General features: G+C 44.2%; 1 protein-coding gene across 3 annotated transcripts in view; it reads left to right on the plus strand.

The window, feature by feature from the left end:
* The window catches only part of kirrel3a (kirre like nephrin family adhesion molecule 3a), an 827580-nt gene that overhangs the window by 762605 nt on the left and 41592 nt on the right, over positions 1 to 23383 (plus strand). For all 3 annotated transcript variants that reach the window (XM_063038271.1, XM_063038272.1, XM_063038273.1), the window contains exons 9-11: positions 3471 to 3597; positions 4725 to 4825; positions 9840 to 10038. In XM_063038271.1, the coding sequence (XP_062894341.1) occupies positions 3471 to 3597; positions 4725 to 4825; positions 9840 to 10038 (427 nt within the window). The remainder of the gene's footprint in view (positions 1 to 3470; positions 3598 to 4724; positions 4826 to 9839; positions 10039 to 23383) is intronic.

The raw sequence follows: 23383 nt of genomic DNA on the forward strand, positions 1-23383 counted from the left end.
TCTTTGTTTATGTAATTCAATGTGGTTATATGTTAAAATATGTGAATTGCATAGGTCATGTGATACATGCACATCCCGCTAAAGTAAAGAACAAACTAAGACCCATTTTCCCGTTCTTCCATCTTTTTCTTTAAATTAGTTTTTAATGTTTTGAAGTCACAAATTATAACAATCTGCATATTGAAATCCCACATGGCCATCACAACATTGCCCCTTTTATATGCCTTTTCTATATCCCGTTGTAATTTGTATTCCACATCCTGAGTACATCACTGCCTACTAAAGGTCTTTTTGCCCTTGCAGCTCATTAACTCTACCCAAAAGGATTCTACATCTTCTGATCATATGTCACTTCTTTCTAAGTATTTGAATTCATTTTTTACCAACAGAACCACCCACCACCTCTGCCTACCTTCCTGTCCTTTTGATACAATGTGTATCTTTGGAAATTAAGCTCCCGACTATGATCTTCTTTCAACCTCTTTTCTGTGATGCCCACGCATACCTGTCAATCTTTAACTGTGCTTCAAGATCATCTACCTTATTCTGTATACTGCGTGCATTCAAATATAACAACTTCAGACCTGTATTCATTGCCGTTTTTGACTTTCTCTCCATGTTGCTGGAAGTTAAATTCTTATCCCTTTCTAAATTCCTTGTCTTTTTTTATTCAGGAGACTTTCATAACCTCTCCTGCACTATCTTTCCCTTTTACATTATCCTCACTTTTTCAAATTTTTGGACCCAGCTCCCACCCCCACTATTTGGTTTAAAAGGCCTATCTACAGCCCTAAATATACAATTCACTAGGACCCAGGTCCCAGCATGATTCAGGTGGAGCCCATTCTATCGGAACAGCTCCCTCCTCCCCCAATACTGGTGCCAATGTCCCACAAATTGAAATCCACTTCTCCCACACCAATCTTTGAGGCATGCATTTAGTTTCCTGATCCTATTAACTTGTACAAGTTTGCACGTGGCTCAGGTAACGATCCAGAGATTATTACCTTTTTGGTTCTGCATTTTAATTTAGTCTCTAGCTCAAGTTGCCTCAGCAGAACCTTTTTCCTTGTTCTTCCTCTGTCATTGGTACCCACATGGTCCATGAAAGCTGGATCTTTTCCCTCCCACTCACAAATTCCTCTGCAAGTCAAGTGAGATGTCCCGGCTACTAGGTAGTCAACATAACCTTCAGGACTCTCAATCCTTGCGGCAGAGAATTGTGTCTATTCCCAACTACAACTGGAGTTCTCTTCTCTTCTCCCCCCTCTTGAATTGCCCCTTGAACCATGGTGCCTAGGTTAGGTTGCTCGTCCTTCCTACAGCTCCCACTCTTATCCTCGCAGGGAGCAACAATCTCAGACCTTTTGGGCAAGCTCAAGAGCGGAGGCTGCTCCAGCGCTTCCTCTAATCAGGGTAACAGAGGAGGCCTGAGAGGACAGTGGAGAGATGAAAGAGAATTTCCTCAGCTAGGGTAATGACATTCTCCGCCCTGAGCCAAAAGACAAGGGCTTTAAGTGCCATGGTAGAGATCTGACCACTGTCTGTAGGAGTGGACGTGGGCCTATCCGAGCCTGCCCATATGGGAAGTTGCATCTGTCCTTAACCTTTTGAAGGGTGGGACTCCATCAGTGAGGCACCATACTTCAGTTGAGATCAAGTTAGATTTAATGGAACGCTTCTCGGGCACTGAATCACAACTGGTGAGGGATTATCAGGGCATCAGCATGGAGCTGCAGGAGACAAGCTGGCTGGTTAGCTTTCAGTGACCACACTGTCAAAGAAACAAGATTCCTTGTCACATCTTAAAATCAGGAGATGCACTGTATAAATATACTCCTTTCATTTGATTCCTTTACCTCTTTATAACAGTGATGATACAATACTAACAGGGGCTTCCTACAACTTTGTTCAATTAGCTGCCGTGTCTTTTGTAACTGAAGTGCTGCTCAGTAGCTCTCCATGTGTACTGATGTTGAAGGAATAATTAAGCAACATTAATGCCCTGTTACGGAGTTTGAATTATAATGTTGAACTTATAAATTGCCTTGCACATGGCCAACCTCACACAAGTGACGCAACCCTTTCATGTGTACTCATAGTTATCATGTGCAAAGCACAGCAGGCAGACCCACAGCAAGATCCCACAAACAGCAATTAAACAGTTATTCTTGCTTGTGTTGATGGAGGTGTAGTCACAATACAGAAGCTAGTGGTGCGCCGGTCTCTGTGCAGGAGACGGGGCCTGAGATTGACGCGTGGGAAAAGTGACACAGCATGGGACTATCAGCTGGACTGGACAGGGATGCGGGGCTGGGTGGGGGGTTGTCCAAGGCAGGCACCCCCCAAGTCCTGGAGTGATCCCAACTCTCACTAAAAGAATCAAAGGCAGTGCAGAACTCCCACCTGCCGCAAAAGACACTGAAAGGCTCCCAGATATTGTGGCACCCTAGTGTCTGCACACCTGATGTGAAGGCACATGCCCCCACCCCCCATTACACCCCCTCAACCTCACTCATAGTACTTCACCCTCCCACAGCATTTCCTCACCCTTCTCTCAGCCTCTCACCATCCCCCAACCTCCGCACCTCCATCACCCTCGTTTAACTCCGTTAGACTCACTCAGACTCCGTCACCCTCCGCACCCACACCGTCTCCCCCCCCCCACCCCCTCACTGCCTTGACCCCACTCAGTCACCTCTCCTAGTCCAGGCCATGATTCACAGCTGAGAGCAGTCCCACACCAAGCAGAGAGAGGAAGCGGGAAACCTGTCCCTCACTGAACAGTGAGCAGGAGCCATGGAGCAGAGGGGCAGACCACAGACTGGTCCCTGACGGTGCAGAGTGCAGGATCTCTGGACAGGTACCACACCACCTGATGAAGCTGCAGTTTCTCCCCCCGTAAGCTGACTGGAACTGGAAGAGTCACATGAGCACGCGATGCCTCAGGTAGCTAGCTCCCTGTGACTCCCTCCAGTCAATAGACCAGGTGCATCTGCTGAAGCAGGGCCTGGAACACCCCACTGGCTCCCAGCACTGCAGCAGACTCCTGAACCAAGGCAGGAGATTAGTCAATACCTTTGGCAGTGATGTGGCTTTTGCTGAGAAAGGGTGTCAAGGACAGATGGGCCCTGGGGAGACTAGGATGGCGTCACTTTCTGCCACACCTCCCACAGGAGACGGGCCTGTATTATCTAGCAGTTACTGTCCATCTGATGGAACAGAAAGTCAAGACAGACTAGAGTAAGGAAACAGGAGCTGTGACCATGACCTTACTGAATGATGGACTAGGTTCGATGGGCTGAGCGGCTGTTGCTACCCCTCTAGCTCTGATGTTCCTGTATCACTCACTGCCACTGATCAGGTGATGGTCCGGAGGGGGAGTGGAGGGCAGCCACAGGCAGTATACAAGAAAATAACTCATGATGCTGCTCTAATGACCGCTGATCTCTGACCCCTGCCTCCTTTAGGTTCTCAGCAATGATAACACCATGGTCCTGAAGGCCGTCACCCAGGAGGATGCTGGGAAGTACGTCTGCAGGGCTGTTGTACCGCGAGTTGGCGCCGGGGAGAGGGAAGTCAGCCTGACGGTCAACGGTAAAGCACTCGATTGTTCACAGCTTGCTCTTCGGAAGTGTACTGAGTCTCACTGTGGTTACCAATGCACAGACGCGCACACTGTACAGGCACAGAGACACATACACACAGACATATGCATGCTCACACGTGCACATGCACATTCACACACAAACACAAACATACGTGCAATCACATGTAAGTATACGCAGCCACATGATCTTGCTTATGGAAAGTATACGTGAACACACGTGCAACTGTATACATGCATATGCACATCCACAAGTAAATGCGCACACACACACATACACAATATGTGCACGTAGTTATGCAAGTACGTTTACAGAGATAAGAGAAGGCATCAACCATGGAATTGCAGCTGAAGATAACACAGACGCCACTGCAAATCTAATGATGCATGGGAATATACACATGCATGAACTGAAGTAGTTTGGATCAACCCTTAGATCAGCTCAGAACTGGATAATGGTCTGTGGCTCAGTGAAGTGTGTGTATCATGCTATTTTCACCTGAGGTCCCTCAGTGACATACTTCCCAAAAGTAGTTCTGGTCCAGCGTTAATTTTCAGTAGCAGTGATACAATATCAAAGCACTTTAAGATGCTAGGCAATTTGCGACAAAGCCCAAATGTTCTCCTTGAAGAAGGATAAAAGCAAAGTTTCACCATTCAGATAGATTTTAAATGACGTCTTGGAAGGCAATTAGGTTCCTGTGGAACAAAATAGCAAATCACCAGAAACATTAAGTGGGGCTTTTTAATGCCAGCCTGGGAATTTGTACTGAGCTGTAATCTTGTCAGCACTTCATCCCCGTCAACTGAAACCGCCCTCACTCCTTCCCGCCCACCAACACATCTTCTCTGATGAAAGAGTAGCTGCCAGTTTGTCCATTGCACATTGTGTGTGCAATTACCCTTTAAAATATTCATTAAAATGCAAATTTATTTCAATTAGACCACTAATAAACAGCAATTATATTCAACATAATTATGTGTGGAGCTTGCACTGATGTTGCTTGCTCATTTGGAAAGGGTGTATTACAAGTAGGGCTGGAATGGATGAGTGGGCTAATTTAATAATGTTCTTCCATGGGTTAAATGTGTGATTTGTTTGTGTTTTGGATTTCAGGACCCCCCATCATCTCCAGCACGCAGATGCAACACGCTCTACAGGGGAAGAAGGGCCAAATCAAGTGCTTCATCCGCAGTACACCTCCCCCTGACCGAATAGTGAGTGACTCGGCAACTCAGACAGTGGCCTGTTAACACTCCCTCCATATGGCCGATTATTTCAGGGCAGTGGGTGCGTGGAAACGGAACACTGCCACCTGCATCTTCTGCACCGTGCCAACTTGGAAATATACATCTTCCCTCCTTCATCATCATTGGGTATAAATTCCAGAACTCCGTCCCCACAGCAGCGTGGGGCTCCGCCACCAGAGCAACTGCAGCTGCTCCCTCCACCATTTTGCGAAGGCATTTAGGGATGGGCAATAAATGCTGTCCTTGCCAAAGTCATGCAGATCCCAATGCTGCATGCAAAAAATATAGTAAAATAGCATAAATTTACTGTAAAACAACATTTAAAAAGCTGAACTTTACTGTCCGGGGGGTGGGGGGAGAGTGGTTGTGGAACAGCTTGCATTATGTCTCAAGATATCCCCACACACTTTGCAGCCAATTAATTAAATTTTGACATGCGGTCACTGTTGTATTATAGACTCTCAGCAGCCTGCTAATAACACTCCCAAAACTCCACTGCGTTAAAGGAACGGTAATTAGGCCACCACAGCAGCATAACAGTTTGCACGATGCTACTACAGCTCGGGACATCGTGCATTTAGAGTTCAATTCCAATGCCGTCTGTTCTCCTCGTGACTGCATGTGCTTCCTCCGGGTGCTCTGGTTTCCTCCCATAGTCCAAAGACATACTGGTTAGTAGGTTAACTGGTCGTTGTAAGTTGTCCCGTGATTAGGCTAGTGTTAAACAGATGGGTTGCTGGCTAGCATGGCTTGTTGGGCTGGAAGGACCTGTCCTGGGCTTTATCTCTAAATAATAAAAGAAAACTTTCTCCAGCATCAGTGACTATGCCATCAACAACCAGAACATGACACCTGAAACTTAAGACCATAAGACACAGGAGTAGAATTAGGCTATTTGGCCGATCGAGTTTGCTCCGCTGTTTTATCATGCCTGATCCTTTTATTTCCCTCCTCAGCCTCACTCCCCGGCCTTCTCCCTGTAACCTTGATACCATGTCCAATCAAGAACCTGACAAGCTCTGTCTTAAATACACCCAATGACTTGGACTCTACAGTTGCCTGGGGTAATAAATTCCACAGATTCATCATCCTTTGGCTAAAGAAATTTCTCCGCACCTCTGTTTAAATGGACACCCCTCTATCCTGAGGCTGTGTCCTCTTGTCCTGGACTCCCCCCCCCGCCCCCCCATATGGGAAACATGCTCTCCACATCTATTCTGTCTAGGCCTTTTAACATTGAAAGGTTTCAATGAGATTCCCCCTCATCCTTCTAAATCCCAGCGACTACAGACCCAGAGCTATCAAACATTCCTTGTATGATAACCCTTACAGAGGAGAAGATGGTGGCGCAACACAGCGCACACGGCCTCTCCGGTAAATGATATCTGTATTTGTTAAGTAGGAACCGTGCACAATCCTGATTTGATGGAGACAGACGTGAGAAGCACGGAGGAACATCTGGAGAAACTTCTGAAATGCCCGCTTCGCTGCCGCTGCTACTGTGCAATCGAGAATCTCCAGAGAGGAAGGCCCCAAATCCTCAGCTTTGCCTGTTGCTTGGTGGCCGGGGCCAGGGTCGAAGCGCTCGGCAGAGATGGTGCTCGGTGTCAGAGGGCTGGTCGGAGGCTCGAAGTTTTCAGACGGACTCAAGAGTCGGCTGTGGTCGGATGCTTCCAGGGTGCTGCATCAGCAAGTTTGCGGCACTGGAGGTTCATGGCAGGGAGAGTTTTCTTCCTTCTACCATCTGTGTGAGATGATGGAGCTATTGGGACTTGAGACCTTTTTTTTTACCGTGCCTATGGTCTGTTCTTTATCAATTTATGGTATTGCTTGGCACTGTTGTAACTATCTGTTATAATTATGTGGTTTTTGTCAGTTTTTTAGTCTTGGTCTGTCTTGTGTTTCTGTGATATCATACTGGAGGAACAGTGTATCATTTCTTAATGCATGAATTACTAAGTGACAATAAACAAGGACTGGGTATCCTCAGAATCTAATCTAATCTAAAAAAATTTCCTCTGAAACTTCTCCCTCTCCTTTTCAAGTTTCTCCTGTTCCTTTGACATAGGCAGCCAATTGGTCCATTGTGTCAATGGAAGCTCTTAGAGCTATCCAAATTAATCCTATTCCCTATTTCAGTCTGTCCCACCCGCTCTCTTGCAAGCTCATCAATTCTCGATTCTCCAACTACCCACTTATCTAAGAGCAACTCACAGTAACCAAATTCTGGGATATGGGTGGAAACTGGAGCACCCGGAGAAATCAGAATCAGGTTTATTATCACTCACATTTGTTGTGAAATTTGTTGTTTGGTGGCAGCACTACAGTTATTATAACTTAAAATATAAAGTAAATAAATAAATCATGCAGAAGAGGAATAGTGAGGTAGTGTTCATGGGTTCTTGCACCATTCGTAAATCTGATGGCAGAGGGGAAGAAGCCGTTCCGAAAATGTTAAGTGTGGGTCTTTAGGATCTTGTACCTCCTCCCTGATGATAGCAATGTGAAGAGGAAATGTCCTTAATGGTGAGGGTCCTTAATGATGGATGCTGCCTTCTTGAGGTACCACTTTTTGAAGATGTCCTCAATGCTGGGGAGGCTTGGGCCTGTGGTGGAGCTGGCTGTGTCTACATCCTCCTGCAGCCTCTTTCGATCCTATGCAGGTCGTGGTAGAACCGGAATTTTGATAGAGTCTTACTAGAGTCTCTGCTGACCATACCAAATCTACTCAAAGTCCTCATAAAGGATAGCGTTGGCATGCCTTCTGATTGATTGCAGCAACGTATGGGGCCCAAGACAGATCCTCTGAGATGTTGACACCCAGGAACTTGAAGCTGCTCACTTTCCACTGCTGACCCCTCCTAAGGACTGGTGTGTGTTTCCCTGACTTCCCCTTCGCAGTGTCCTAATGCACCTGAGGTCAGGACATTGGTCAGTGAAGCTGTGAGAGATCACTTCCACCTGCTGTGTAACTGACCAAAAATCTCCTCATTTACCTCCTAATGGCTCGGAGTCAAATTTTCTTTGAAGGAGCTTCCTTGAGTCAACTCAGGACGTTCCACTGCTTTAAGAATGGATCTGGATGTTGTTGGTAAGCACCTCTGATCCCAGAACCAGTCAGAAGCTCAGCAATCACAAAGACAACAGGCCTTCACCGGCACTCAACAACACAGATAAAATGATATTAACCTTGCAAAAAATGACGTCTAATGAAATAAAAGGAAATGTAATATCTGCACGTAGGGTGCAGTGCAGCACTTCCAGTGAAGAACATCTGGTGTAACCTGTACCATGTGTAATTAGACTTGTAGAACACTCACCAGCATTTGACAGCTATACAGATGCTCAGTTTTTAATTTGTTCCCTGGCTAATGGCTTTTTTATTGCAATGAGAAGCTTCAATGGATCAACAAAAATAAAAATAAATCATTTTAGAAATAAAAGTGGATGATGCAGTCTCCCAAATTGCTGTAATTTTCAATTTCACTGCACCAGTTACTGACTTGCACTGATAAATTTCAGGGTGAGAGTGGTCAGGATCCCTAGTCCCAACTGCCTGGTGTTATAATTGTGTGGGCTTATAAACAGTTAATATTATTAACAGTTGCCCAAAATCATGACATGCTGTTCGCTTTTGACCCAGTACTCTGGTCCTCCATGGCCTTAATGTCCAACATCTCCCAATGTTCTGGCATCTCACAGTACTCCAGATGGCGCTCCTCTGCCACAGTGCTCTGATATCACACATTCTGGCACAACTTGGGATTATGTGTTGGTGTAACTCTGTGCTCCAGCATTGTACATTGAACTCAGTGCTCTGGTGCCTTCTGGATGTTCTAATTCACTGAAAGCTCGGTGCTCCCCGTTCACGTCCTCACAACCCTTGGACCCTTAGTCATTTGATTAAGCTCCTCCATGATTTTTTTTTTGTTCATGGACAATGCACATTCCTTTCCGGTGGTTTCTACATGTACTCCTGCAGACCCATCTTGTGTACAGGGACTTTTTGGAGAACAGGAAGAACCCCTCAGTCCCAGGGTTTCTACAAGAGTGGCCAATATCCTACCCCTTTTTGCATGGGCTATGACCATCTGTGGATCAGCCAGCTAGAAGCAGCCTTCTATTTATTATTTCACCTCTTGCCTATCAAGGCACCTTCCCTCTCTACTGGGTGTGTATATCTCCCCTGGACAGTGGACGACCCTGACCCATAATTTCTCACAGCATCCCTTGTGGTCATCCTACATCATGAAAGAGTCTTCATCTCACAACCTCTCATCCTAAAAACACTTTGCATTTATATAGCCCCATTTGCATTCCAAAGCACTCAAAAAAGCCTCACTGGAAAGTTATCAAATCATACTGAGCCATTCAAGTAATACAAGAGGAGGAGTTATGTTTTTACGCAGATATGGAAAGTGAGGAGGTTTTCTCGAGCAGGAAACGTGACCTCCAGTGTTGGAGCAATGGAGATCTATGGAGATGCATTAATGGAGTGTCGGTCTACACAGCTAAGAAATGGAGAAGGAAGGTGGTCGATGTGTGGGGTTTGCACAATCTAGAGCACCTGGAATGGGGAATGACCAATGTCTTTCCCCTTAGACCATGGAGACACAGGAGCTTATTGATCTTTGAGGAATTAGCCAAAAGCCCAGATGGCAACTGGTCAGCTTACCAATGGGGAGGAGGCTGTGGAGGTATTTGGCCTTGGCACAGGATGATGGGATCTAATCTCCTATTATGACCTCTCATTCTTTCCCAGGAAGGGTCTTGAAACTCAGAGTCGGATACTTGCACTCAGATAGGAGCTTGCATTTATCTAGTGCTTTTCACAAGTACAGAACATCCATCATAATCACAAGTGACAAAGGAGTTATGGGCTCCTCGCACCTGTGGAACTTGGTAAATGATGACATGCGTGATGTTTTTGGAAAGCAGTTGATAACTTAATCTGTCCTTTTGCTCTATTGGATACACCCAGGCTTGGTCTTGGAAGGAGAACATTCTGGAATCAGGTACCTCAGGGCGCTACACAGTGGAAACAGTGAGCATGGAGGAAGGCGTGATCTCAACACTGACAATCAGTAACATTGTGCGGGCTGACTTTCAGACAATTTACAACTGCACGGCTTGGAACAGCTTTGGCTCGGACACAGAAATCATTCGGCTAAAAGAACAAGGTAGGCTACACAAGGAACCAATTAGCTTCTGCACCCATTGCCTTCAATCTTACCTGGCCAGTCTTTTAATGTCCCATCCACATTTAGGATCATGTAGGGTTGGATACTCCTGTGTTTTATTCCAGTTAAGGGTCTTTAACAATCTGCCCTAGCCCACCCTTTCCCTAGAAGTGCATGAATACTGGCTTTCAACCCAATTATTCACTCTCTTAGCACTTGTCTGGCCAGTGTCATCCTTGGCAAGAATATTACATCCTTGGAAACTCACAGAGGAAATTCCTGTAAATCTGAATGTTCATCTTCAACACTTTTCTTGCTGTCAGTCATACTGTTCCTCCTCACCAACTCCACTCCATCATCTATTTATAGATCATAGACGAGCACAGCACCGGGCAGACCATTCGGCTCTTAAATTCCAGCAAACTGCCCATTCCCACAACTAGCCCTGATAATCCATTCCAAATACTTACTACTCTCCGTATAAAAACCTTGCCCCTTACGTTCCCACCTTTCCCCCCACCCCAGCCTTTAAGCCTTGTCCTCTAGTATTTGACATTTCTATCTTTGGAAAAATACTCTGTCTAACCCACCTTTGTCTCTCATAACTTTATATATTTCAATCAGATTATCCCTCTACCACTGGCACTCTAGGGCATCTGGATTCTTGCCTCAATCCCCCTGACCTAACCCCTTCTCTGTCTCCCACTCACCTTGAGAAATGATTTCTCAATTGCTTCCGTAAGTAATCGCCTTGCTGCTACATGGCAAAAACTTCACACTTCTGTGCTCAAACCCACCACCTTGCTCTCAACCAGTTGTAGTTCCACTCTGTGACCCAGATGACATTTCAAACCCAGATTCGGGAGACTCAGCATTTCATGACAGTGACTCCCCTAGCTATCATTCCACCCTTGGTCTTCACCCTCACTTTGGGAATCTTGGACAGCATAGTGAAGTCTCACAGTAGCGTAACAGTTAGTGTAATGCTATTACACTACCAGCAATCCAGGTTCAATTTCACTGCTGTCTGTAAGGAGTTTGTATGTTCTCCCCAGGACCACATGAGTTTTGTCTCGGTGCTCCAGTTCCTTCCCACATTCCAAAGATGTATGGGTTAGTATGTTAATTGGTCACATGGATATAAATGGGCAGAACATCCCAGAAGGGACTATTACTGTGCTGTATCTCTAAAGTATAGTTTTCAAAAGTCTTAGGCACATATATATAGCTAGGGCGCCTAAGACTTTTACACCTTACTGTGGAGCAGAAAATGAGTTTGTAAAACTGGTGGGAGCAAAGGATGTTGGGAATGGTGAGGGTAGAGCACTGCGGGAGAGATGTGGGTCAGGTGGCAGAGAAGGCGTGCCAGGGGCAGGGGGTAGAATGTAGAACATAGAAGAGTATAACACAGGAAAAGGCCAATCAGCCCACAATGTTGGGCCAAGCCAACTAAAAAGCAAATCAAAAACACCCAAACACTAACCCCTTGTACCTACACCAAGTCCACATCCCTCCATCTTCCTCACATTAATATGCCTATCCAAACGTCTCTTAAAAGCCTTTAATGGACTACCAAACCAGGCAGCGCATTCCAGGCATCCACCACTCTGAGTGAAAAACTTACCCCTCACATCCCCCTTGGACCTACCCCCTCTCACCTTCAATGCACGCCCTCTGGTATTAGACATTCCAACACTGAGAAGCAGATACTCTGTCCACTCTATCTATGCCTCTCATAATCTTATAAACCTCTATCAGATCTCCCCTCAGCTACTTATGCTCCAGAGAAAACAACCCAAGTTTATCCAGCCTTTCATGATAACACATGCCCTCGAAACCAGGCAGCATCCTGGTTAACCTCTTCTTCACCCTCTCCAAAGCCTCGACATTCTTCCTATAGTGGGGCAACCAGAATTGTATGCAATACTCCAGATGTGGCCTAATCAGACTTTTATAAAGTTGCAACACAACCTCTTGACTTTTGAACTCAATGCCTCGACTAATAAAAGCAAGCATTCTGTAAACCTTCTTCAACACCTTACCAACCTGTGTAGCCACTTTTAAGGAGCTATGAACTTGCACCCCAAGATCCCTCTGCTCAGCAACACTGTTAAGGATCTTGTCCTTAACAGTGTACTTGCATTAGCCCTACCAAGGTGCAACACCTCACACTTATCAGGTTAAACTCCATCTGCCATTTCTCAGCCCATATCTGCAACTGATCTATATTGTGCTGTATTCTTCGCAGGTCTTCTGCACTATCAACAACCACACCCACCCATCTACATTTTCATCTAGGTCATTTATAAACATCACAATGGGTTACCACAGGAAATAGAAAAGGCATATTGAAAGGGAGATGTTGTGACAGTCATGGGAGATTGCAATATGAAAGTCAATTGCAATATGAAAGTCAATTGGGAAAATCAGGTTGATAATGGACCTCAAGAGAGTAAGTTTGTGAAATGCTTACGAGATGACTTTTTAGAGCAGTTTGTCGTTGAACCTACTAGGGGATCAGCTATACTGGACTGGGTGTTATGTAATGAACTGGAGGTGATTAGGGAGCTTAAGGTAAAAGGACCCTGAGGAGGTAGCGATCACAATATAATTGAGTTCAACTTGAAATTTGATATGAAGAAAGTAAAATCTGCAGTAGTAAGTATTTTAGTGGAGTAAAGGAAAGTACAATGGTATGAGAGAGGAGTTGGCCAAAGTAAATTGAAAGAAGCTGCAGGCAGGGATGACAGCAGAACAGCAATGGTGTGAGTTTCTGGGAAAAAATTAGGAAGGTGCAGGATAGATGTATTCCAAAAACAAAGAAATACTCAAATGGCAAAATAGCACAACCATGGCTGACAAGGGAAGTAATGTAAGAGCAAAAGATAGGGCATACACCAGCACAAAAATTAGTGGTAAGACAGAGGACTGGGAAGCTTTTAAAAACCTACAGAGAGCAACCAAAAGAATCATTAGGAGGGAAAAGATGAAATATGAAAGCAAGCTCGCAAGCAATATCCAAGGGGATAGTAAAAGCTTTTCCAAGTATGTAAAAAATAAAAGAGAAATGAGAGTGGATATAGGACCGCTAGAAAATGAGGCCGGAGAAGTAGTAATGGAGACAAGGAAAAATAAATCAGTATTTTGCATCAGTCTTCTCTGTGGAAGACACTAGCAGTGTGCCGGGTGTTGAAGTGTGTGAGGGAAGAGAAGTGGGTGCAGTTACTATTACAAGGGAGAAGGTGCTCAAAAAGCTGAAAGACCTCAGTGTACATAAGTCACCCAGACCAGATGAACTGCACCCTAGGGTTCTGAAAGAAGTGGCGGTAGAGATTGTGGAGGCTTTAGTAATGATCTTTCAAAGTGTTTGGACTCTGGCATGATGCCAGAGGACTGGAAAATTGCAAATGTCACTCCACTCTTTAAGAAAGAAGGAAGGCAGCAGAAAGGAAATTATAGACCAATTAGTCAGGCCTCAGTGGTTGGGAGATGTCGGAGTTGATTGTTAAGGGTGAGGTTCTGGAGTACTTAGTGACGCAAGACAAGATAGGATAAAGTTAGCATAGTTTCCTTAAGGGAAAATTTTGCCTGATGAACCAGTTGGAATTCTTTGAGGAGATTACATGTGGGATAGTTAAAGGGGATGCAGTGGATGTTGTATATTTGGACTTTCAGAAGGTCTTTGAAAAGGTGCCTCACATGAGACTGCTTACCAAGTTAAGAGCCCATGGTATTACAGGAAAGTTATTGGCAAGGTTAGACCATTGGCTGATTGACAGGAGGCAGTTAGTGGGAATAAAAGGATCCTTTTCTGGTTGGCTGCCAGTGACTAGTGGTGTTTCGTAGGGGTCAGTGTTGGGACCACCTCTTTTTATGTTGTATATCAATGTTTTAGCTAATGGAATAGATGGCTTTGTTGACAAGTATGCAGATGATACAAAGATTGATGGAGGGGGCAGGCAGTGTTGCAGAAATAGGTAGACTGCAGAAGGACTTAGACAGATTCAGAGAATGAGCAAGAAAGTGGCAAATGAAATATAATGTTGGAAAATGCATGGTCATGCACTTTGGTAGTAGAAATAAATGTGGGGATTATTTTCTAAACGGGGAGAAAATCCAAAAATCTGAGACGCAAAGGGACTTGGTAGTCCTTGTGCAGAACACCATTTAGGTTAACTTGCTGGTGGAGGTGGTGGTGAGGAAGGCAAATGCAATGTTAGCATTCATTTCAAGAGGTCTAGAATACAAGAGCAAGGATGTGATGCTGAGGCTTTATAAGGCACTGGTGAGGCCTCACCTTGAGTATCGTGAACAGTTTTGGGCCCCTCATCTTAGAAAAGATGTGCTGGCATTGGTGAGGGTCCAGAGGAGGTTCACAAGGATGATTCTGGATATGAAAGAGGAATGTTTGATGTCTCTGGGTCTGTACTCACTGGACGTTAGAAGGATGAGGGGGTATCTCAATGAAACCTTTTGAATGTTGAAAGGCCTAGACAGAGTAGATGTGGAAAGGATGTTTCCCATGGTGGGGGAGTCTAGGACAAGAGGGCACAGCCTCAGGATAAAGTGGTATCCATTTAAACCAGAGATGAGGAAAAATTTCTTTAGCCAGAGGGTGGTGAATTTGTGGAATTTATTACCACAGACAGCTGTGGAGGCCAGGTCGTTGGGTGTATTTAAGGCAGAGCTTGATAGGTTCCTGATTGGACACGGCATCAAAGGTTATGGGGTGAAGGCAGAAGAATGGGGCTGAGGAGGGAACAAAGAAGGATCAACCATAATTAAACGGTGGGAAGACTCAATGGGCAAATGGCCAAATTCTTCTCCTGTGTGTTAAAGTCTTATGGACTTATCACAAACAGCAGAGGACACAGCACAGATCCCTGTGGAAGTCCACAGACCTTCAACTTGAATAAGTCTCTTCAGCCACTACCCTCTGTCTTCTATGTGCCAACCAGTTCTGAATCCAAACAGCCAATTCGCCATGGATCCCAAGCTTCCCATGAGGGACTTTGTCAAATGCCTTGCTAAAATCCATACAGACTACATCCACTGTCCTGCCTTCATCAATCTCTCTCGTCACCTTGTGAAAAAACTCAAACAAGTTGATAAGGCACAACTCACCACACTCTAAACCATGCTGGCTCTCCCTAATTAGGCTACGGGTTTCCAAATGTTCACATATTCTATCCCTCAGAATTTTCTCCTGCAATTTCCCTACAACTGACATGGCACTCACCGGTCTATAAATCCCAGAATTTTCCCTTGTTCCCTTCTTAAATAGAGGTACGACACTAGCCACTCACCAGTCCCCCAGGACCCTGTTTGTAGCTAGAGAGGACACAAGGATATTGGTCAAGGCCCAACAATCCCATCTCTTGGCTTCTTCAGTAATCTGGGGTAAATCCCATCAGATGCTGGGGACCTGTCCACCTTAATACTCATTAGGAGGTGCAACACATCCTTCTCCTTGACCTCTAAACACCCTAATGTATTTATACACTCAGCACTAATCTCCTGATCCTTCATATTCTTTTCCTTGGTAAATACTGAAAAAAGTACTCACTAATTACCTCACTCAAATTCTGTGCATCCAAGCAAATGTTTCCCCCTTTATCCTTGAGTGGCCCCACCCTCTCCCTACTTATCTTTTTACTCTTGATGTATCTGTAGAATGCCAAGTCAAGTCAATTTTATTATCATTTCAACCATAACTGCTGGTACAGTACACAGTAAAGACGAAACAACATTCCTCCAGGACCATGGTGCTACATGAAACAACACAAAACTACACTAGACTTCAGACCTACACAGGACTACATAAAGTGTACAAAACAGTGCAAGACAATACAATAATTAATAAACAAGACAATAAGCACAGTAAAGGACTGTGGGATTCACCTTAATCCTACTTAACAAGGACTTTTCATGGTCCTTCCTGGATTTCCTAATTCCCTTCTTTAGTTCATTTCTAGCTTCTTTATCATCCTCATGTCCTGAATTCCATAGCTTTAGATACTTTTCCTTTTTCTTCTTGACAAAATTTATCACCTCTCTAGACATCCAAGGTTCTCTTATCTTACCATCCCCATCCTTCCTTCTAACAAGAACATACCTTTCCTGTACTCGGTACAATTGATCTTTAAACACCCTCCACATGTCTGATATGGGCTTGCCAGAGAAAAGGTGTTCCCAATTAATGCTTAATTAATTAATTAATTCCTGCCTAATGCCCTTGTAATTTGCCCTACTCCAATTTAAAACTCTCCTACAAGGACCATACCTATCCTATAGCGATCCTGAAAGTTAAGGACTTGTGGTCACTGTTCCCTAACTATTCACCCACTGAAACGTCTGTCATTGGCCAGGCTCATTACTCAACACCAGGTCCAGTATGGCCCCTCCTCTTGTTGAATTGTCCACATATTGATTAAAGAAATCTTCCTGGATACACTTAACAAATTCAATCCCAACTAAACCCCTTACACTAAGAAGGTCCCAGTTTATAACAGGGATGTTGAAATCTTCCATGACAACAACCCTATTATTTTTGCGTATTTCCTTAATCTGATTAGATATCTGTTCCTCGATGTCTCGGTGTCTACTGGGGGGTCTGTAGTACAATTCCATCAGTGGGATTGCACCCTTCCTATTCCTGAGTTCCACCCAAATGGACTCAGAGTCTGACTGCTCCATTATGCCTCCCCTCAGTGCAGCTGTGATATTGTCCCTGATTAGTAGTGCAACTCCACTCCCTCTTTTACCTCCTCCTCTATCTTTTCTAAAACTTCAAAAACCTGGTATATTAATCACCCATTCCTGCCCCTCTCTCAGCCAAGTTTCAGTAATGCCTAAAACATTGTAGTTCCATGTACTGATCCATACTCTAAGTTCATCACCCTTACCCATAATACTCCACGCATTAAAATATAAACACTTCAAACTATCTGACCCATCATACCAGTTAATTCGATTTTGCCTTTCAGTACTTTCCCTGACATCTACCTTCTGGTCCGATCATTCCCTTACTGACCTGGAGTTTGGGTTCCCAGCCCCCTGCAAAACTAGCTTAAACTCTCCAGAGTAATGTCAGCAAACCTCCCAGCAAGGGGATTGGTTCCCTTCCAGCTCCAGCGCAACCCATCCCTCTTGTACAGGTCATCCCTTCTCCAAAAAAGGTTCCAATGATTCAAGAACTTGAAACTCTGCCCCCTACCCCATCTGGGCAGCCACTCATTCATCCGTGCTATCACCCCGTGGCATAGGGAGTAATCCAAGATTACAACCTTAGAGGTCCTTCTCTTCAGTCTCTTTCCTAACTCTGTATACTCAGCGTGTAGGACCACTTCTCCTATTCTGCCTACGTCATTGGTGCCAATATGTACCACAACCTCTGGCTGTTCACCCTCCCCCTTGAGAATATCCTGCAGCCACTCCAATCCATCATGGACCTTAGCACCCGGGAGGCAACATATCATCATGGTGTCTCTTTTGTGGCCACAGAATCTCCTTTCTGTCTCCCTAACTATCGAGTCCTCTATAACTACCGCACTGTCTGACTTTACCCTTCTCTGTCGAGGCTCAGAGCCAGCCATAGTGCCACCAGCCTGGCAGCTGCTACTGTGATCTGATGGGTCATCTTCCCAGCAGCATCTAAAGAGGTATACTTATTGCTGAGGGGAATAGCCACAGGATAACCCTGTACTGACCTCTTAATCCCCTTATCTCTCCTTGTGGTCACCCATCTACTGTCTGAAGGCTGTGCGCTAGATGTGACCACCTCTTCAACAGTCTTGTTTATAATATCTTCAGCCTCCTGAATGATCCTTAGTGCATCCAACTCCAGCTCCAATTCCTTGGCCCGGTCAGTCAGGTGCTGAAGTTGGGTGCACTTCCCACAGATGTAGTCATCGTGGAAGCTGTCAGGTATCCTGAATCCCACATTTGAACGGAGGAGCGTTCCATCCTGGCCTCCTTCCTTCTCTCAGTCCATGATAGAGACCCACATATGTATATGTGCCACAGACTTCTGACTAGTACTGTAAATAAATTAATGTAAGAACCTTAGTTGGCATGGATCAGTTGGGTCGATGAGAATGTTTCCATGCACTATGACCCAGACTTTGGATTATTCTCTTCCATTGGAGCTTAACCCAGGAGCCTAATCTACTCTCTGACATTACTCTGCTTATCTTTGTTGCATCTATTGTGTGAATGAGATCATCTCATCTTCTTGAAATCTCCAAAGAGATTTGCCTCATTCTTCTCAATGGTCCCCTCACAGACAATTCCTTCATTCCAGGAATTATCTGAGTGGAACTGCTCTGAAGTGCTTCCAAGGCATCGTAACTATATTCATAATGCTGAGTGGGGTCTCATGACAGCCCTCTACAGTTACATATAGACATCCATTACTACGCCATGGTAGAGTAGCGTTTAGCGTGACAGTACTACAGCTCAGCATGTTCCAGAGTTCCGGTTCAATTCCAGCACCATTCTGTAAGAAGTTTCTATACATCCTCCCTGTGGAATGCATGGGTTTTGTCCAGGTGCTCGGTTTCCTCCCACAGTCCAAAGACATACCGGGTAGATTAATTGGTCATTGTGAATTGTCCCGTGATTAGGTTAAGGCTAATCAGGATTGAGGGGTTGTTGGGGTGGCATGCCTCTGAGTGCCAGAAGGGCCTAACCTGCGCCGTATCAATAAATAAATAAATTATCCTTGCAATGTAAACCTATTTATTTTTTGTTTCCCTAATTACTTGCTATATCTGCTGACTTTCTGAGTTTGTTTTGAGAACATTCATTTCTCTATAAACACTAACATTTTAAGTCTCACACTAACAAAGTAATAGCCTTCCGAATCAAGTTGACAATCTTACATTTTTCTTCATTATACCGAATGTGCCATCTTTTTCTTCACTCATTTGTTGTTTTACTCTCCCACCTGTCTTTGTATGACTAGCAATCTTGTTCATCACTTTATCCAATTCATCAATATAAATTGTTACCCAGCACATTCCCTCTGAAACACTACTCACTACAGCCTGAAAATTACATCTTCAAGCCTACCCACTTTGTTTTTACAATTAAACAATTTTGTATTGCCTTGTCAAATGCCTTTTGGAAATTCAGATGCATCACATGTAGCTATATTCATCCAATTTATTTTATCCTCCGACAATTCCAAATAAATATGTTAAACATGATTTTGCAATTATGAGACCAGAATAACTGACAAAACGTACTTGATTCTGAACAAAACATTTTTAAAAACTGCATATGCTGGAACAAAAACAGATGCTGGAAACACTTAGCAGGTCAGGCGGCATCTGTAGAAAGAGCAACGAATTAATGTTTCACATCAAAGATTAGACTAATGTTCCTCATCTGTAGTAAGTTTCTCGTCCTCTTGTTTATTGCAGTACCATTGGTACAAGCCCCAATCACTTGTCTACAGATATTCTGTTCAATTAATAAATGAATGTTCGGAGTCCTATAGACTACTCCCACCGGTCCACATCTCACCCAGAATGATTGATTCTAACTTCTGATTTGGAACATAGAATGTAAAACAGTACAGCACAGGAACAGACCTTTTGGCCGACAATGCCATGCCAAACTAATTAAATTGGTAATTACTAAACTAATCCCTTCTGCCTACACAATGTCCATATCCTCCATTCCCTGTACATTCATGTGTTTATCGAAGAGTCTCTTGAATGCTTTTATCCTATTTGGTGCCACAATCATCCCAGGCACCTAACACTCTGTATTAGAACTTGCTTTGTACATCTCCTTTGAGCTTAACCCCTCCCTCTCACCTTAAATGAAACCCTCTAATGTTCAACATTTCAACCCCGGGTGGTAGATATTGGCAATCTAGTCTATGTCTCTCATAATTTTGTAAACTTCTATCAGAGCAACCCTGGGCCTCCGCTGCTCCAGAGAAAACAAGCCAAGTTTGTCCAGATACTCCCTGTAGCACATACCCACTAATCCAGGCAGCATCCTGGTAAACTTCTGCACATTCTCCAAAGCCTTGGCATCCTTCCTATAAGTGGGTGTCCAGAACTGAATGCAATTATTCAGATGCAGCCTAACTAGAGTCTTACAAAGCATTAACCTAACTTCCTAACTTTTGAACGCAATTCCTCAACAAATAAAGGCAAGGACTCTTATCTCTATCTGCCCTTCAACCACGTATTCCAAAGTTCAAAGTAAATTTTATTATTAAAGTACGTACAGTATATGTCACCATTACGACCCTGAAATTCTTTTTCTTGAAGGCATTCACAGTAGAACAAAGTGCAGTAGAATCAATGAAAAAAACTACACTCAAAGAGGGAAAAATTGTGCAAGGATGAAAAAATACATGATAATAATAAATAATGGGTACATGAGTTGTCGAGTCTTTGAAAGTGAGTCTAAAGGTTATGTTCAAAGATCAGTTGGGTGCTGTGGTGAGTAATCCAGCCAAGTTCCTGCTCTTCGACCCTCTTTATCCATTCCCCATCTGTTTCCATCTGCATATCATCCTACCTTTTTCTGGCTTTCAGCCTCTGTCGCTACTTTCCCCACCTCACTACATCTGCCTTCATTGTCTTTGATGTTTCCTTATCTGTTTCCACCCATCATCCACCAGCCTGTGTCTCTCAACTCTCCTTTCCTCTCCACCACTTCACTCCATCTACCGGTCATCACTCACTTCAGCTCGTTCCACCGTCACTCACCAGCTGCTTATCTCACCCCTCCTTCTCACCTCTTTAAATCTTCTTTCCGCTTGTTCTCAATCTGAAACAAAACCACTCCTTCGTCATCGTGTGGATAGCCAGAGGCTTTTTCCCGGGGCTGAAATGGCTAACACAAGGAGGCATAGTTTTAAGGTGCTTGGAAATAGGTACTGAGGGGATGACAGAGGTAAGTTTTTCACACAGAGAGTGGTGGGTGCATGGAATGCACTGCCAGTGACGGTGGTGGAGACGGAAACAATGGGGTCTCTTAGGTAGGTACATGGAGCTTGGAAAAATAGAGGGAAATTCTAGGCAGTTTCTAGAGTAGGTTACATGGTCGGCACAACATTGTGGGCCAAAGGGCCTGTAATGTGTTGTGGATTTCTATGTTCTATGTTGTTTTGCCTTCACAGATGTTGCCTGACTTACAGATTTCATTCAGCAGTTTAGTTTTTGCTTCAGGGACTTTTGCTGTTGATCATTCATAGAAATTATTTGGATGAAAGTGTACAAGACATTGTTAATAACTTTATAGATGACAGTAAAATAAGCCCATCATAGAGAATGAAGATGTTTATAAGAAAAAACTTCAGGAGGATTCTGGCTAGCTATATACGTGGGCCAGGATATAGCAATAGCTTTCTATTCAAATCACTGTACAGTGTTGCATTTTGGGAAATCAAATGAGGGTGAAACTTACACAGTGAATGGTAGTGTCCTGGGGAATTTTGTACAACACAGGAGTATAGATACCTATTCCCTGAAAGTGGTGTCACAGGGTGCTTCAGAAGATACCTGGCACACTGGCCCTCATCAGTTAGGCGCTGAGTATCAAAGTTTAGATGCTGTTTGCAGTTGTACAAGACATTAGTGAGACTGATTCTGGAGAATTGTGCAAAATTGTGGTCACGTTTTTATTGGAAAGGCATCATTAGGCTGGAAAGAGTCCCTCAATCATCAGGGTCTTGAACCAAATGGGACAACTTCACTCAACTTCACTTCAACCTATGATCCCACAACCAATGGACTCACTTTCAAGGACTCTTCATCTCATGTTCTCGATATTTATTGCTTATTATTATTATTATTGTTATTTATTTTTGTGTTTGCACAGTTTGTTGTTTATTGTACACTGGTTGAATGCCCAAGTTGGTGCGGTCATTCATTGATTCTATTATAGTTATTATTCTATAATGAATTTATTGAGTATGCCCCAAAATGAATCTCAGGGTTGTATATGGTGACATATATGTACTTTGATAATAAATTTACTTTTAACTTTGAACTTTGAAGAAGATTTCTGAAAATGTTACCAGGCCTGTGTTATAGAGGTTGGCCAGGCTAGCGCTTTATTCAACACACAAAATGTTGGAGGAACTCAGCAGGTCAGGCAGCATCTATAGAAGGAAATGGAGAGCTAATGTTTCAAGCTGACTTAAAACGTCAACTATCCATTTCCCCCATAGACTCGGACTAACCTGTTCATTTCCTCCAGCTTTGCGCATGTTGCTCCAGATTCCAGCATCTCCAGTCTCTTGTGTCTCCTGGGACATTATTCTTTGGAGGGTAGGATACTGAGGGGTGACCTTACAGAAGGATTTAAAAACCTGAAGAGCAGTGATTGGGTGAACGCACACAGTTTTCCCTCCCAGGGAAAGGGAATCAGAAACTAGAGGCATGCACAATGGCATCATTTAAGGAGCACTTGAATAAATACAAAGAGGGGTGAGGATTAGAGCCATATTGGAGGAACTAGCTTGGATGGGAATTTTGGTAGACATGGGCATGTTGGACTGAAGGTCCTATTTCATGCTTTATTAGTCTACACCTTGATAACTCTAAGTGATACCTGCCCAGTGGAAAGATCCCTCTTTCCTTTCTACAGCTGCCTGTTGCCCAGGAATCAAACTCCACACCATCTAATTCCCTCACGTGTTTCATTCTAGATCACATAGCCAAGGTAAAACGCCAGACAGAATTCAGTTTGTAAATCTGGTTCTTAATTCAAATCCTGGATCCCCACACTGGCTCCCCCTCTCTAGTTCCACCTGTGGTATTTGTTGTTCTGTGAACCAGGACAAATTAATATTTTTCTTTCCCACAGCACATTGCTCTCCAGTCTGAGCACATGCCTGTTAACCCAGTCACTGGGCTGGCAACAGTGTACAATGTTTGTCCCTCTGACTCCACAGCCCTCAGCGAAAGTCACATTCATTGACACTCCCCCACATCCACTCGCACCTGCAAATGGTCTCCTCTATCAGTTTGTCTGGGACATATTATCTGTCTTCGCCACAAACCAATTTCACATCACTCTGCCCCTTCTGTTCCTTACCTCTCTCCTCATGATCTACCCAGTTCCTGCCATACATTTACAACCACCCCAACCCTCAGCTCCGTCACTCATTTTCATTCTCTCCTCCACTTATTTCTTCCCTCTCCACCTCCCTTATTTGATTCCATGCTCCACCTTCCTTTCCTATCAGATTCCACCATCTGCTTCTACCTTTCTCCTCCTGGCCTCCGTGGCTATTCACACTCTTCCCTCCTCCATCTGCCTATCAACCTTCCTTACCAGGATCCACCAATCACCCGCCAGCTCAAGCTCCACT

Source organism: Mobula hypostoma, chromosome X2, assembly GCF_963921235.1.
Source record: "Mobula hypostoma chromosome X2, sMobHyp1.1, whole genome shotgun sequence".
NCBI classification, from domain to species: domain Eukaryota; kingdom Metazoa; phylum Chordata; class Chondrichthyes; order Myliobatiformes; family Myliobatidae; genus Mobula; species Mobula hypostoma.